Here is an 18053-nt window from a genome sequence, read left to right as displayed (position 1 = left end):
CCATCACGGCCTTCAAGAGACTGGTGACTTCAGCTCCAATTCGCGTACATCTCAGCCCGGAGAGCCCAATATATCTCAGCGGTAATGCACCAACTTAAGGAATAGGTGCAGTTTTGGCGCAAAAAGACGCTGATGGCAGAGCACATTCAATTGCTGTTACTTAAAGGAGTTATTTTTAATTAAAGCAAAACTATAGTCAACTTGGCAAGGAGATATTGGCTCAGGGTTTGACGTCAATCAGTTTCACCAGTACACGTGCGCCATACGTTCAAAGGCTATAGAGACTATAAGCGCCATTCCTTGAACTTCTGGGTGTCAACAAGCCCGTTCCTGTGCAAGCTTCGCAAAGTGCAGTCCGATGGTCTGTGAAGCTGCCTGCTCACAATTAGAAACCTGTCTACAAACCAGGCACAGAATTAAGACATGCCAATGCTTTTTGTAGGCTGCCACTGACAATTGATAACACTAATCCAGCTGAAATCTTTATATTGAAGGTTTCATATCTACGAATTTTCTCACCAACTGCTGTATCAGCGCCACAAGGGATGATGTCATTCGGAGCCTTGTTGTCTTGTCTGTGTTGAAAGGTGACACGCTTTCAGCGGGACCAGCCTGAAACCCCTACAGTGGCAGAAGTTGTGAACTTAGTCTTCATGAAGGCTGTCTACTATGAAGATCAAAAATTGTGATTCCGAAGAAATTGCAGTATCTGGGACTTGGCACGGTTCATGCCAGCCACCCCGGTATTGAGAAAAACAAGATGACCGCCAGAAGCCATGTCAAGTGGCCAGGCATAAAAAATGACATTGAAAATAATTTGAAAAGCATCGCAACGTGCTATGCCTAAAATCGAGCTTCCCAGCAGACGCAACGAACACCGTGGCCTTTTCCGCAGCGAACCTGGTCTAGGCTTCACATTGACTTCAGAGAACCATGTCTTGGGCATTTTTGGTCATAGTGGACGCATATGCCAAAAAATAGAAGTCTTTCTTGTACCTACCACATCTGCACACGAAACCATTTTTGCCTTGATAATGGCATTCGCACAGGATGGCCTTCCCAACATAGTAGTTTCAGACAATGGTCCTGCTTTTACCAATACGCAGCAACTTGAATTCCTGACCCGAAGTGGAATTCGCCGCATCCTCAAGCTATTTTATCATCCTGCGTCTAGCAGTGCCACAGAGCGAGTGGTACAAACCGTAAAAAAAGCTTAAGAAAGAAGGGTCCAGCAACTTTCAAGCACAGCAGTGTCGATTCTTATTCCTCAACAGAATTACACCTCATGACCTCATGGGTCACACACCATGCGAACTCTTCACTGGCAGAACGTCTGCGGCACCATTGGATGTCTTGCGCCCTGGCCTTCAGACATCGATACTTCTAAAGAAACTCAAGCAGAACCTGTAAGCCGACAGAGGATCCCGACAGGCTTCTGCATTGCAACCCGGAAACACCGTTTAAGCAGCGAAACTTTTGTCAGGAGTGCTATGGGTGCGAGCCAGTGTTGTGATATAAAATTTCAATCGTCAGCCCATGCCAGCCTTGATGACTGGTCTACTGCGCACCGACAAAGAGCCAACTTGCGTAGAGCCCGGACAAAACCACTGGCGGCTACTGACACAGACGCGGTGCACTGCGCTAGCTTTACGGCTAAATCTCAATAGCTGGCAGCCTGCTTCCTCTGCATGAACTGTTTTTGACATGCCGGAGCATGATACTCATGAGCCACCTGGAATTTATCCTGAGAGTTGCATAGGTAATGACAATAATGCAAGCGACAGTAGTGCGCTTGGCAGACCAATGCTGCGACGCAGCAAATGTCAAGAAAAACAGTGCATAGGTACTCCTCCTAGTTATGGGTACCAAAAGGGGAAGAGCGTCACAATTGTTACTAGCTGAAAGGCAGCACTCTTGCGCGGCACTGTTCTTGTGTGTGCTGTTTGTCATGTCTGCGGTTTGGGAACTGAACGTGAAAATAATAGTCTCCCTTTCTAGCGGGCTCTCGTATTGCCATGTCGTTCATGGCTATCCATCTGTTGTAGGCGCGCTACTACTGCTAAGTCTGTCAGCTATTTTTACTTGTGTAAGGGGGGAGCCCCCTTTTTTGCACCTCTGGTGCACACGCCTGTGTCAGTCAGCAAAGACATCAATCCTTTACGAGCAACAAAGCAGCACTAATATCTCAGCAAAGTATTAACGAGTGGTCGCCTTTGCCATACAAAGACTACAGAAAAAGCTTGCCGAAAGAATGCCCAGCACAAAAACACCGCCATCACCACACTTTTGTTGATGTCAGGTCCGCATTTATGTACAGATTGTCACTATTAGATCTCTGTAATACTGGAAAAATATTGGCCACTGTCATTTTCCCAAATTAGAAACATGCAGTGTGTAACGTTACTTAGAATGATTTCTAGGAAACCATTGAGGCCATTTAGGCAATTTGCTGTGTGTGAACCTCATGGCATAGGATCACGCATTTACAGGCATTTTTCTTAGATGACACTTCCATGTTTGCTTGAGATCGAGATCATGGCTGATTGCGGGAGTTTGGACTCCATGATGGATCAGAGTGCGTTCATCGGGGATTTTTTTTTCTCTCGCTTACTTACAGTTCGAGTTAATGTGAGCTCACTTTCAATAATTGCAGTGAAAACTGGTCTTCAGCGAGGCTTTGCCGGGGGTCGCTATTTTGAGACTGCTCTTCTCTGCTTAAAGTAGGAATAGCGCTTTGAGTTGAAGGATTTCATCAAAGTCCACGAGCTCCATGTCACGCGGAAGGATAGCAGAAACCGAAGAAGCATTGAAAGTTCACAAGTCTGAGGCGCCATTCACAATTGTCATGAGAGAACAAGGCTGCCTATTTTTACTCACTGGACTTGTGTTCAGGGTATTGGCAGATACCTATGCATCCGAACGACAAGGAGAAAACAGTTTTCGTGGCGCCTCATGGACCTAAAGAATTTATTGCTATGCCAATCGGTATTTGTAATGCACCAGCAACGTTCTAGCAATATATGTACACTTTGCTTCGTGGACTTAAATGAGAAATATTTCTGTGCTACCACAATGATGTAGTTATCTTTGGTAGCACACTGAGTGACCATAGCAGACGCCTCAGTCTTGTTTTGGATTGTGGTGAAAAGGCCGGCTTGACACTAAATCCCAAGAAGGGCCGTTTTGACCAAACATAGGCATTTGTACTCGGGTGTGTCATTGAAAAAAAATGTGTGAGGCCCGCTCCACCAAAGGTTGCGGCCGTGAGTTCCTTCGAGCAGCTTAAATCAGCACGAGAAGCAAGTAGCCTGTTGCGCCTGTGTCCTTAATTTGTCGATTTGTTCCCAGGTTCGATGACGTGATGCGTCCCCTAACTTGTCTTTTTCTATATGACGTACCTTTCAACAGGACATTGGTTTGCGATGGCGCGTTACGGCAGCTATAATTCTTACTAACATCAGTGCCTATATTGTGCCACTCCGATGCCGCTTCGCCAACAGAGGTGCACGCTGATGCTTGTAGCATCGACATTGGTGCCGTCGTGCAGCCTCATCGAGGAGCTGAGCACGTGGTGGCTTATGCCAGTCGCCCTTCAAGAAGACTGAGCACAACTATACCGCAACAAATCAAGAATGCTTGGCCACTGTTTTTGCAGTACATAAAATTTGACCTTACATCTATGGTCGTTCGTTCACTATTTTTACCAACAACCACACTTTATGCTGGCTGCTGAATTGTGAGCCGTGTTTTCGACTGGCACATTAGGCTCTTCGAACTGAGTAGTGCGACTTCTTAATCTCGTTTAATTTTGGACGTTGTCATGCCGATGCCGCCTCTCTTGCCCACCTTCCTCTGCCGCTGGCGGTATGTGACGAAGGCAGCTTTGATGTCTGATTCTCCAGCACTACTTCATTACCAAACTCGAGGACATTTAAGGAAGAACAAAAAAATCGACATAGCTTGGAGCCACTATTCCTCACGGCATCGTGTCCTGCAGCCAGTGGCCACTTTTGTGTAGGTTATGACCTTCTCTACAAGCAAGTTATTCGGCTAAACGCACGTGCTTCCTCCTGGTCGTAATGGAGATTTCAAGCGGACATACTGAGAGCCATGCACGACGATGCGACAGCTGGTCACCTGGGCTTCATCAGAACACTCAATCGGGTGAAAGAACGTTTTTACTGTCCCAGAATGTGAGAAACTGTCAAGCACTAAGTCGCAAGTTGCGAACGCTGTCAACGAAACAAGCGCCCTTCAAATTCTCCATCGTGTCTTCATTAATCCCTGCTACAACCTTGTCTATCATTTGAACAAGTGGGAATTGATCTCTTGGGCTCAATTCCACGATCTTCTAACCACAATAGATGGGTGATAGTATGTGTAGTTTTCTTGACCCACTATTCCGAAACAACGACAATACCATCTTCGACAGCTGCGTGCGTTGCAACATTTTTTCTTCACTTTATTAATCAACATGGTCACCCCCGCGTGATCACTATTGATCGTGGTCGTCAGTTTGTTGCGGACGCTGTAGAAAAACTGTTTCGTCTTTGCAATTCACAGTTCCGACACTCGGCACTTTATCACCCTCAAATAAATGGACTCGTAGAGCACACGAACGGAATTCTGGCTGACATGCTGGCCATGTATTCATATTAGGACCACAAAGACGGCGATGACGTTCTGCTCTTTATCACTTAAACTTGAAAAAACGGCCAAACATGAGACCACTAATCACAGTTCTTTTTATGTCCCTTATGGACGTCCTCCGCAAAGCTGCATTGACATGTTACTATCGTTTGACTTTCATAGTATTTAGTCTCAGCCCCAACATCGGCGCCTTGGTAGAAACAGCCAACCTTCGGCGCAGTCGGCGGCAACTAGTCCTACCACCACAGTTTGGCCCACATCTGCAATGCTCCAGAACCAAAGCAAGTGCGACAACTGCCAGCCAGACTGCACAGACCGCGACTCCGCCAGCTCCAAGGTCACCAGCCCCTCGAACCCCAAAGCTTTACGGGGAGCCCTACGAAGACGTTGAAGACTGGCTGGACTAATACGATCGGGTCGTGGTCGCCAACGGGGGGGACGAGCGCCGGAAACTCTGGTGTGTCAGTTTTTATCTGGAGAATTCAGCGCGTAATTGTTTGAGAACCACGAGGCTGCCTTGACAACCTTGCCGGTGTTTTACACTCAGTTGCAGAACACGTATGATAGCGCCGACTGGAAAGAACAAGCAGAACGTCTCCTCAATTTTCGAAATCAAAGGCCTAATGAAAGCGTGGCCATGTTCGTTGAGGAGATGTCTCGTCTGTTCCGTCTAGCTGATTCTGCAATGACGGAAGGCAAAAACGTACACTTTCTGATGTCTTGGAGCAGCTGTTTGCAGGACTTGTACGGAACCCACCAGCTACCGTGGCGGAATTCCTCCGTGAAGCGACAACAATGGAGCCAATGCTAAGACAGCGGTCTTCGCAGTACAAACAATCCGACAACCTTGCATGTCTGTCAGCACCCTTGGCAACGCCCGACGTCACGAGCGTGAGAGACCTTGCTTAGGAAGTCCATAGTATTGTACGCGATGAGCTGCAAAAGCTTCGCGCAGTGCCTTCACAGCTTCAAGTGGCTGCTCTGACAGACATCGTTCGTGAAGAGGTGCAGCAGCTGGTACGACTACTATTTGCGCCTCCAACCGAAGCTCCTCTGCTAATGCAAAAGCTGCACGCACTCCTGCATGGGCAGCCAGCTATTTTCCCCGACCGACCAGCCTGCAGACGCCGCAGCACATCTCCGGCCTGCCGCACTATGAAAACCCATGACATCCCTGCCGTTTTGCCCAATACGTTGCGTTTCAGACATCACATTTCGAACCACGAGTGATACTTAATGAACAAATAAAATGAAGATTTAGTCTCTTACGATCGCGCTTCTTGAAAACACGCACGTTAAAGAACCCCAGGTGGTCAAAATTTCCGGAGTCCTCCACTACGGCGTCTCTCATAATCAAATGGTGGTTTTGGGACGTTAAACCCCACAAATCAATCAATCTTGAAAACACTAACCGTTATCCTATGCACCATAAGGATACGGCCAAACAGACATCAGCTCTTCAGCGCTAGTATTTTGTAAGTGCCCACAGCAAAGCTATTAAAGCCTGCTTTTCTTACGAAATGCGCCTTGAAGAAGTGCTCTTGAAATTTTGATGATCTGTTGTTATTTAACGTAAAAAATGCAGCTGCCATGACTGGGATTGGATTCTACAACCTGTGAAAGAGGGGCCGAAGACCATAGCTACAAAACCACCGTAGCAGTATACGCATCAATATTGCTAATGTGCTCTCGTTTTTGCAGGAAGTCACCAGCAGCACGAAGAAGGCTAGTCGAGCCGCTCATGTCATCGGGTCTATTGGTCTGACGACGTCCTCGTTGCTGTACTATCCTCCGGGTGGGCGAAAGAAGAAGATCAAGCCAGAAGATATTCTCAAGCTTCTTGGCGATGACGAGCCCAAGACACCCGCAGTAAATGTAGTACGCGATCGGCCAACACCTGCTAAGTCATCGTCCAGTTCAGAATCAAGCTTCAAGGAAGGGCTCGAGAAGTTTGCTATGCACCTATCATCTGAGTTGAGTAGCGCTATCCCAGGTGAATCATTGCGCAACAGCGGTGGCGCAGGAAAAGGACCGGTGAGTGAAATAACGCGTAATAATTGCATACAATTTTTTAACTAGTATTCAAAAGCTAGGCATGTTGGCCTGTAATATTATGGGGCCGAGGTCTTTGCATTTGGTCATTCTGATGATTATGAAGGTGAAATCTATGTGAACCGTCTGCTATGCATAACATTTAATTCTAGTCGTTTCAAATAAAGCGAAGGTTTTGCTAACATGGTTACCAGTGGTGCTTTTACATAAAAATTTGAATCACAAAGCTTGAGAGGGAAACGAACTCCATAACGTCAACAATTTTTATAATAACTTTGTCTTGGGTGCATTAGTATTTAGAGCAGAGCATTATGTTTTAGCGTGAAATGACTCTGTGCGATATGATATCCTGTATATAAATTTCAGGCAACACTGCGCATATGTAGACAAAACTTTGATGGAAGTCTGGTTAGGCGGCTATATTTATATTGATTTCTTATTTTGTGGTTTCCTAGCGTTATTCGTTATAATTTCTCTAATCTATTATTCACACTTATCATCGTATTTGGAAACTTGGACAGCCGATGTTTTTCCAGCTATGGAGGTTGTTGGAGGTGGTCCTAGTTTCCATACTATTGAAAATATGTCCTGCTGTAAAATAGGAAACTTGTCTAGTTAGAACATACTCATTTCGATCAATGCACAAAAAAACAAAAAAAACGTCAGGCCTCCACGAAATTCACAGCACAGTCACAGTGAAAGCGAGAAGAGTGGCTTTCAGGGCTTTTTCTAAACGCTTATTGGATAACTGCTGCAAGCACACTTGCTTGATACCCACTAGGGCGTTACTAATAAACATTTTTGTGTAGTAGGCTCGCATTCGCTATGCTAGTTCACCTCGTTCTTCTGAGAATCTTAAGATTTGCTAAACACTTGCACGGAATTTTGTGTCCATTGTTCATGCAGTGACTGTTGATGATGAGGCATTGTGCCTGAGGTGGGTATATGCAGCAGTTAAACAGAGAACGAGATCAAGCTTTTGTAATGGGTTGGAGCATTAGACGACCCACTCGATACGTTATTCGCATCATAGGAAGACGTCGGATTCATGCGATTGCTTTTCCGACATCAAGCCTGTCTCAGGCAAGTTTGCCAACAACAGGCCCCAAGCGCCGGCGTGGCTGAGTGGTAGAACACTGGACTGACAAACATTGAAGCCGGGTTCGAGCCGCACTGTGTCACTGGTACTAGGTTTATTTTTTTCTAATTACGTGGGTTGTGGTTACAACCACCGGCGGTGGACAACTACGGCAGCGTGTGACCGGAGTTTTAATCTCGTAACAGCTTTCGCTGTAAAACACAAATGCAGCGCACAAGCGCTGTCTTCCAACTGAAAGAGGGCCTTGAAGTTGCGGGTGTGGCCTCGGATGGGCGAAAAAGGTTTGTCGTTACACCATATTTGCACGCCGTGTTGTACCGTTTGAAGAAGGTGGTGAAACTTTGTGACTTAAACGTTGTCTTTCGTGCTGGCAAGAAGCTAGAAATCGTGTGTGAGAGGGTTGAAAAAAGGTGCAGGAAAGGCAGGCTAATGTCAGCGCTGAAGGCTGCTCTTTAAAAGACTATGGCGTTTCACTGACCCGCGAGTGGATTGGTTTACTCCACCCGATTGTCATGCGGGCGCATGTACATGGGAGAGACGAGACGTTGCCTGAACGTCAGTCTAAGCAAGCATGCTAGCTCTCCGAAAGGTACACCATCAACGCATCTGGCCCTCCAATGCCGATAGTGCGGCTGCGCAGCTGAGTTTAACTAAGCCACTGTGTTGATGGATCAAAGAGACCAGCACACGCGTGAAACTGCTGAAGGGTATGAAAGCTCAAAAGTAGGCGACAGGTGTGTGAGCCAACCTTCAATCATCCTCACGGATGTATGAGATTTTGCATCTACAACACACTTAATTAGGTGCTTGATGGGGGGTGTCAGTTTTTATGCCTTCATGTTTGCATATATATGAAGCGCGTGTGTCGTGCCCTTTACAGTGTATTTTGCTCTTTTTGTGCGCTGATCGTGTTGAAAAAATACATCAAACGTCGGAGAGGTGGATTCCACCATCCACTTCTGAGGTGAATTATGGAGCAGGAACAATTGGCGGCACCAGGTGTATGGTGGCGTATCGTGGATGCTGGAGTGCCGGCGATACCAAAGGCCTCTGTAGCGTCAGCACCCCAATGACGAGCTCCCAGACAAAATAATTGAAAGGAAAAAGAAAACAAGGTCACTGTGACGGTTAGAACGGGAATCTTCGGATTGCCAACAAAGCACGATAGCCACTCCGCCAAACCGACATGTACGTTCTCTACTGTAGAGTGGCTAGTCAGGTTACGAATTGACCATTAAACTTTAGGTTTGTGTGTCGCCTACTCGATAAAGACGGGATCAACATCTGCTACTACAAGTTGCACATTTATTAAACAAAAACAGCGTCTGCCTGTAACGATTGCTACTGCAATAATGGCAACAGCGCTATGTTTTTGTTCAAATTCACACCTGCAAAAAAGATCACGTGGGCTGACGAGTGGGTACAGTTTACCGGCGGTTAGTTTCACGTTTCATGTTCATTTCTCGCTCATTTAAAGGACGAAATCTGCACAGGCCTCATGACACCTTTAGGCTCATTCGATAATTACGCGCACACAAATTATTCGGTATTGTGATGCTTTTCGCGCAACGTAGAGCGCACTCATGCCAGCACACTGAATCTGTAGGTCTATCGTTAGCAACTACTACATGACGGCTGGGCGAAAACAAATGCAGTGTTCCAGAAAAAAATATGTCATCATAATTATTGAGCTAATGATACGAGTTTAAGAAGAGTACCTTAGTAACCTGCAATTCTCTGATAACATCGCATTGATGAGTAACTCAGATGACGAATTACAGCTCATGGTTACTGAACTGGACGCGGGAAGCACAAAAGTTGAATGAAAAGTAATATGAACAAAACTAAAGTAATGTGCAACAGTCCTAGTAGAAAACAGTACGTTGCAATAGGTGTACAGACGCTGCAAGTTGGAAAGGAATATGTCTACTTAGAACAGAAAGCAACCACGGAGCTGAACAATGAGAGTAAAATAACTTGAAATATGAGAATGAAATGGAGCACATTCGTCAAGCATGTTGCATCTTTAATTCATGAATGGTAATCTTCTACTAGCCCTCAAGAGGAAGGTATATAACAGCTGAACTTGCTAGTACTTACCTACCGAGCAGAGACCTGGAGGCTTACGAACCGGATTCAGCTTAAATTGAAGACGATGCAGCGTGCGATGCAAAGGACAATGATAGGTGTAACCTTAAGAGACAAGAAGAGAGTACAGTAGATCAGGGAACAAACTGTGATTAAAGATGTCCTAGCTGAACTCAAGAAAAAGAAATGAACATGAACGGGCCACGTATCACGTAGGCAGGATAACCACTGGGCATCAAGGGCAACTGACTGGATTCTTAGAGAAGGCAAACGCACAAACGGGAGACAGAAAGTTAGGCGGGCTGATAAGACTTAAAATATTCACAGCTTTTCACCTTATACGAGGAGTCAATGATGATGAGTGGGGCGAAGCGTTGGCCCGTATATCCTTGCGTACAACTGTCCATCCGTACATGTCTTCATCCTTCTAATCACATTCGAGAATGCTGAGAGCGTGCGGGTAACCCGGGCGAGACACGAGTCAAAAAAGCCGAGCACAAGCGTCTCCAACGCGCCCGCCGCTTTGCTTCGTCGATGCCCCACTAACGATCCGCCACGTACGGGGGCTATCCAAGAGCCTGAGACAGGCACACGTTCTCCCATTACTCAGGCACAGCCCGCACAGAAGCCAATCGGAGAGTAGTGGTACAGCGCCATCAAGAGCATCCTCACCTTAGTGCAGTTCATATGCATTTCCATGAGACAGCACCGTCTATTATACTATTCAGGAGATACTATCTTCTGTTATTCCTCATCTCTTTTTCTGTCGGTTGCGCATGACGCGTGACAAGTTTAGACTAAGAGGAACTTCGCCCCAAAGAACTGCGTCTCTAACGTGGCAACGGAAAGCATAAGCCCGGGTTGATGGGCGGATCATGGGAGAGGCCTTCGCCCTGGGTGTAGTCAGGCTGATGATGATGGTGATAATTGGTTCAGTGCGCACACAAATTGACATGTCTGTGTTCTCGCAAGAGGGCCGGAGAAGTGCCGGCGAGTGCGACCGGTGGCTTGCGGTGAGCGGGGGCGTACGTTTTGCTGGAAGTGCTATAGAACCGTCTCGCACCGATGTTCGTCGTTCTTTGAACTGATTCCTTTCACAATAAAAAATAATTAATTTAGGTTAACTGATAGCACTGCGTGCTGTAAATTCATTAGCACTTATCGGAATTGTGTATTCTTATACCCAGAAGCACCGATGACACTTCAACGGGCTCGGTCAGTAGGCCCAACCTTTGATGAAAATCGGGAGGGCAAAACAGAATGGGGGAAGTCACACTCGCTGGGGCTCGTCTCGACACATTTAAAGGGTAAAAGGTTGCGCAAATAACGAAGCATTCATTTTGACGGATAACTTAAAGTACGGACCAGGTAATTGAGTGTGCAAGAATTGCCAGAGTTGCGTTTCTAGCAAGGCGACATCAAGTTGCAGGTGTATTCTGGCCTACCGTTGGAAGGGACGATTGCGAAGCAGAGCTTATTCTTTTCTCGGCAGCTGCTCGGCGATGTAACACATATGCTGTCACTGTTCACAGTGACATGTGTAGTCTTCTGAACATCACATCAAAGCAGCACATCACGGATGTCAGACTAATGTAAGCACGTGCACGAAATGTAAACAATGAAAGCCGACTTCGACGCTCCACAAATAGTGAAGCGTTATTCACACCGCACGAATAAAAAAATACATGCTTGAAAACGTATGCACTAGCAATGGTTTCTTACGACTGTAAACATGTTTCTCAGTGAGTTTCAGAGTGAAATATTACAAAGGGCATTCCACATACTACCAAGTGCTTTTCTCTCATTCCACCATCATTCACCAAGCATTCATCATTCAGCTTGTTCAGCGAGCCATCCATATTTTCCACGTATTGCACCGCCTCCTGCAGCCGGAGTATCACCACCATTAGCTCACCGCCACCACCCCCATCAGCTACCGTTTTTTCCACTCTCGCCATCATAGGCCACTATGACCACTACAGCTTCCACCATATCCGCTATTATTTCCACCATAACCACCAATGATTCCAGCATACACAAACTCAGGATTTCAAATGTTTAGGTGCTCATCCTCACAGTTTTCAAATATTACAAGTGGTAATATTTTTTTTGCTGTGCAGTACAAGTTAAGCTTTTTGAGCGGACGTAACAGGAACAAAGAATTTTCACGTGTTATGATTGTTTTTTACTCCACCAACAAGTTTACATACAGGGGGATGAATTGCATTCAAAAGATGTTGGCTATAAATATATAACGTGTCTGCCATAGAAAATTTGTGGACAGTTTGTTACAGAATGTCATTTGATAAAAATTAATTATTATGAGTTTATTTACTCCGATTACCACTGGGAAGAAAGTATTGATAATTTCTGTTTTTTTTCGAAAACCCAGGCCTTATGAATTTCTCGCCTTCCACAGAGATACACTATGTTCATTTATAAGTTTGAATGTGGTCTTGTAAAACATTTCCGCAAGTATACCTTATTAAAAAAGCACAATATATGTTTCTGGTGTCTATCTCGCTAATATAGGGTATAAAGAGTTCTCGTGAACTTTAGCAGTACTGCTTTCATTGACATTCGCTGTAGTCACTGTACTATCGGGTATTTGTGGCAGTGAAGAAATGTGGCTGTTTGGGGAGAAGAAGTATTCATAGTACAAAGCCTATCTAAAAATTACCTACCCTTATCCTGTTTTTTTAAGGAAGCACTGGATCTGCAGAGTAATAATAATTATGAACCATAATAAACGAATTTGCCCTTGCATAACTATGTTAGGGTTTCTCACAGTGAACCTGTGTACTGTCTGTTGCCGTAGTCTCTTTCCTGGAGAGAAGGATTGGGTTGACACTCGGCATAAGTCGTCTTGCTCATCTATGAAAATCTGGGACTTTCGAGGGCCTCAGTGTGAACAACACCTGCTCAGTTTGTGAAGTTGCTTTTACAGTCCTCGAAAGTTCGATGTTCTTGCTCAATTGTACATGCGGGGAGAGTAAGATGATTATTTGTAAAGTTTAGATGTTTCTTTTTTAGCGTAGTTTTTGAAAGGTTGCTTCTTGACTTACGTCCTCCGCTGACATGAAAGAACCACGTATCTAGTCTGCGTGAGCCGATGAGTTGTACTACTTGTAACTGAACAGCTGCTCAGTCAATCTTCCATTTAAGGGCAACAGAATAGAGGCAAAATGTAATTACAGCGGCGACACTTGGTTTGTGCCGCATGCGTACGCAGTGTCGTCAGCATTTTTGTGAGATACCATATACGGTATTCCTGGATTATACATAAATTTTGCTGTCGATTCTTATACTCTTTGGTTACAGAATTGATTCAACTGAACGATAGACTGTCGATTTTTCAACTGTGTGGTCAAAAAACTGATTTAACTGTAGTATAGGCTACCTTAGATTGTCAATGAACGCTATTAAACACATTAAGCATATGTGAAGAAAATGTGACAAACAAGCACTCGACATCTTTGGGATCAGTTTATTCATTCTTTTATTTGGCTCCTCAAATACAACCAAGTGACGCAGCAATAAAGCGGGCAACATGCGTCACTAAGAATATCTAACAAGACTTTCATAAAACGTATATTAGTTGCTAGCTTTTTTCTACCTGTGTGGCCTTAAAATGATCGAAAGAAGATAAGTTTAGAGTTCGTTTTTTGCTACATCAAACTGTAATAACAAGACAAACTAACCTTTGAGAGTGCAGCTGACCATAAATGCCGTAATTATGACATCGGTTTGCGCAAACTAATGTGGGGGAAAAAGACCACTCACCACCGGCAGGGAACAAACTTGCAACTATTCAATAACGCGTCTAAAGCTCTACCGTTAATGAACAATTGGGCTCAATGTAAAAAAGACACAACAAATAAAAAGCAATAAACTCATCGAGCGCAAATCTGTTCTACTGCATTGAATGAACCAATTCGCTCTTCTCGACGTCCTGGTTAACGCTCAACCAATAGAGCTGCAGCAGTGGTTGTGCAGAGTCTTCTTAACAGGTGTGAATGCACAGATACACTCTAAAGAAGTTTGTTAGAAGACCACCAGCATTTCTCAATTTATAATTTGTCTTATGCTTTTTTGGAAGAGGAGCCGTTCAGTCGCGGCAAGTGGCAAGCTATATTTTCATCTACCTTTATGTATTCATATTTATGTTTATTTTCTACTGATAACGTCAAATATGCATTCCGTACGTTGATCTTCTAATAGTTATGATTAAGGCCATAGTGCAAGTTACCTAGTCACGTTTCCTACTATCAGAGAGCCTGTTTGTCAACGGTTGTTCTTTTCTATGCACTGCACTACAGAAAACAGATAAGCCAGTTTCGAGCCGTCAGAGTTCTCCAGCCTCGGGATCTAGCAAAGCAACCTCTAGGAGTTTCACTGAAAGCCGGAATTTGAGTGTAAAAGACGTGGCCCACGACGTAGCCAAAGGTACTTTACTTTTTTCATTGCATTTTAGCTATGCCATTTTGGTGTTTTTATTTTTTTATTTTTTTATTTATTTAAGGAATACTGCAGACAGTTTTGCACCATCCTAGCAGGAGAGGGTTAAATAAGGTTCCTAACACAGAGGTCGAAACTAGAAGAAGTCGGAGCGTGCACGCAGTCGGAAGGCAGTGAATTCTAGTCTTCAATGGTTCTTACAAAAAAGGAGTACTTGAATGTGTTATTTTTAGGAGCATATGGTCTTACAGTTTTTGAATGATTTAACCTTGCTGAGCGCTGAGGAGGCGGCAGAATGTACAATTCTTTATTTAAACCAGATTCATTGTTGTATAGTTTATAAAAGTAGACTAACCTTGCAATTCTTCGCCTACATTCTAGTGGTTCCAGCTCACTTTTATTTTACATTTCAGAAACGGAGGAGAGGCGCCTAAAGTCTGAAAAAATGAACCGTGCGCTTAGCCGCCGAATCCTTTCCACTTTATCTATGTCTTTCTTTAAAAATGGTTACCACGCAAGGGATGCGTATTCTAGCACTGGTCGAACTAGGGTTTCATAGGCTGTAAGTTTAACTTTCCAATCACATGACCTCAGCTTCCTCCTTAAGAAGCATAGCTTCTTGTAGGCCTTGGCGCAAACGTTGTCGATGTGAGCGTCCCAGCTAAGTTTCGTATTAATGGTCAATCCCAAATATTTTACGGTATTAACAAATTCAATACTTTGGTTACGGAAATGGTATTTACATTTAAGAAGAGTTTTCTTGTGTGTTACTGTAAGAGCACAAGTTTTTGAGTAGTTAACAACCATCTGCCACCTTTCACACCAGTCAGCAATTTTGCACAAGTTGTCGTTAAGCAATGATTGATGCAAGGGGCTACTGACAGTTGTATAAATAACACAGTCGTCTGCAAACATTTTCACAGTCACTCCCGCGTCAATATCATCGCAAATATCATTCACATAGATCAAGAACAAGAGTGGTCCCAGGACCGACCCCTGGGGCACTCCTGACAATACATGAAGGTTTTGTGATTGGCAGCCATTAATTTCTACAAACTGTGTTCTGTTTTTCAGATACGCAGAAATCCAGTCCACGAGGCGGGGAGCAATCCCTACACGCTGCATTTTTCGTATCAGTAAAGAGTGCGGTACCCTATCAAAGGCTTTTGATAGGTCCAAAAATATTGCATCTATTTGTTTTCTGTCATTGATAGCATCAGCGAAGTCGTGTATGACTGATACGAGCTGGGTCGTCGTTGATAACTTTTTTCTAAACCCGTGCTGGAAGCTGCCTATTATGTTTTTTGATTCCAAGAACGAAGTTATCTGGGCGGAGAGGATGTGCTCAAGTAGTTTACAGCAACTACTGATTAATGATATTGGCCTGAAGTTCGAAGCGAGCAGTTTGCTTCCATCCTTGTGGACTGGGACAATTTTTTCACACAACCAATCAGAAGGAAGGCATCCGTCATCCAAAGATTTATTGAACAAAATATATAAGTAATGTGAAATAATGTCCGCATAACGCTTCAAAAAGGCATTAGAGATACCGTCAGGGCCAGAAGACTTTTTGGTATCAAGTTTTAGAAGAAGAAGGCGAATACCATTTACATTTAAATCTATATCCGGCATTACGTTGGGCGAGAGAGGAGATGGTTCCGACGGATTATTGGTCAAACTCTGTTGACTGAACACACTGTGGAATGTTCTGTTTAGCTCATTAGCAATTGCGTAAAGATCAGTAACTGCGCAGCCATCAACGCGAAGCTGTTCAACAGATTTTCTGTTTCCGGACAAGTATCCCCAAAACTTTTTCGGAGCGTTTTCCATGAAGTTAACAAGTGTCGTTCCGAAAAAATAATCTCGAGCCGTCCGTATTTTGTGCTTCAGTGTTACTGAGAGGGAAGATATGGCCTGGTTATCTTTACGCGCTGCTTTACGTTTTCTTGATATTGTTCTTTTCAATTGTATTATATCACGTGTTATCCAGGGGTTGTACCATTTCTTTTTCTGAAATTTCGGTACGAATTTATCAAGACACGATGCAGTAACGTTTTTAAACGTATTCCACAGACTTAATACGTCTCCTCCTGCCTCAAAGTCACCGAAGCACAAACAAAGTTTATCTATATTAGCTTCGTCATCCGCAGCAGAAAAATTAAAGACACTCTTGCTCGCAGAATTCTTTTTGTCAGGGCAGAAATTCGCGGTAAGTAAAACCAGCTTGTGATCAGAGATTTCATCATAAACACTGGCCTTAGTGTCATCTGGAAAGTTTCCAAAAAATAGAAGATCTAGTACACTTTCAGTGCTTCGAGCAACCCTGGTAGCATATTTAACAAGTTGAACGAGATTAAAGTTCAGCATCAATTCAAGCAACAAGGTACAGTTCGCTACGTCTGTTGAACCTGGGTGAAGAGTGTTCCAATCAATTAATGGTAGGTTGAAGTCCCCCGCTAATAAACCTTTTTGATTAGGCTTGCACTTCTGCTGCATGTAAGACTGATTGTTTTCTAAAAACGACTCCGGCGAAGAAGGGGGCCGGTAGACTACACCTACAAGAGCCAAGAGCCCACGAAAATCAATTTGACACCATACACTTTTATTGTCGATTATTTCTTCCATAGTTATGCAAGTGATTTCCTGTTTGACCACCAAAGCAACGCCTCCTCCTCTGCAGCCTCGATCACGTCTAACCATTTTATGAGTTGGAGGAACTATTTCTGAATCTAGAATGTCCGGAGTTAGCCAGGTCTCTGTAATTGCTATGATTTGGGGATCTTAGGTAAATATGATTTCTTCAAGCTCGTGAACTTTATTGACAATGCTCCTAGAATTAAGGAGAACAACTCGCAATTGTTTGTGATCGAGTCATTCGTCGCGGTTTCGTTGCGGGCGGATACATTTCAGGCAATCCTTCTGCTCACCCCATTCGTATATATCATCGTCCACTCTCAGCTTATTGTAATCGAGCGATACTTTGCGACCTGAAATACGGCAATAAGGGGAGCACGCAGCATATGCTATGCGCACCTCATTGTATCTTTTTGATGGCGCATAAAAGGAACAGTAGGTATGAAAACATGTCACAAGCAGAACAATACAGCACCGCTTTTCATAAGTTTCATTTTACTCAATAGCTAAGCATATACACTTGGTTGAAGGGAAGAAGACAGTGAATATGCACTGAAATTTTTCATCGACAATACATAGAAAGGTGGTCTCTAATAGTTGAAAACCTACATCACAAAAGCAGACTGGTTATATGTGGGTAATGGAATATGCACTAGCACTCGCGTCATCCACCAACTCTCTTGTATCAACCACTGCGATTTTATTCTTTGCTCGATCGTAAGCTGGGACACACAATTTATTTATTAAAACGAGCTGCGATAGAAAACGTGACTGCGAAATTGTCAATGCATATCATTTCCTGATCTTACGGACACCCGAATGCTTCTACCAATCAATCATTCATTCATGCAAATAATTATGTATTTACATAATCAGTCAATCAATCAATGAAATAACTTTGTTTTTCCCAAAACCGAGCATTCACGGGGAAAAAAGTGCCCAAGAAAAAAGCTGTTCATTGGCAGCTTGACAAAGCCCCAGCCACTCATCATCATTCGCAACAGCTTCAATACAACCAATACACCTAGGACATGGCCTTTTTCACGTTTAGTTGTTTACTTACAACAATCCT

The 18053-nt window shown here is 44.1% G+C and overlaps 1 protein-coding gene across 1 annotated transcript in view; it reads left to right on the top strand.

Moving 5' to 3' along the window:
• LOC142765506 (uncharacterized) overlaps window positions 1-18053 on the top strand; it is a 253761-nt gene that overhangs the window by 176657 nt on the left and 59051 nt on the right. Inside the window, exons 6-7 of the mRNA XM_075866606.1 lie at window positions 6352-6684; window positions 14209-14335. Of these exons, the coding sequence (XP_075722721.1) occupies window positions 6352-6684; window positions 14209-14335 (460 nt within the window). The remainder of the gene's footprint in view (window positions 1-6351; window positions 6685-14208; window positions 14336-18053) is intronic.

Source organism: Rhipicephalus microplus, chromosome 1 (genome assembly GCF_043290135.1).
Source record: "Rhipicephalus microplus isolate Deutch F79 chromosome 1, USDA_Rmic, whole genome shotgun sequence".
In the NCBI taxonomy this organism is placed as follows: Eukaryota; Metazoa; Arthropoda; class Arachnida; order Ixodida; family Ixodidae; genus Rhipicephalus; species Rhipicephalus microplus.
The sequence above is the reverse complement of the archived record's forward strand: the minus strand, read 5'-3'. Positions and strand labels throughout refer to the sequence as shown.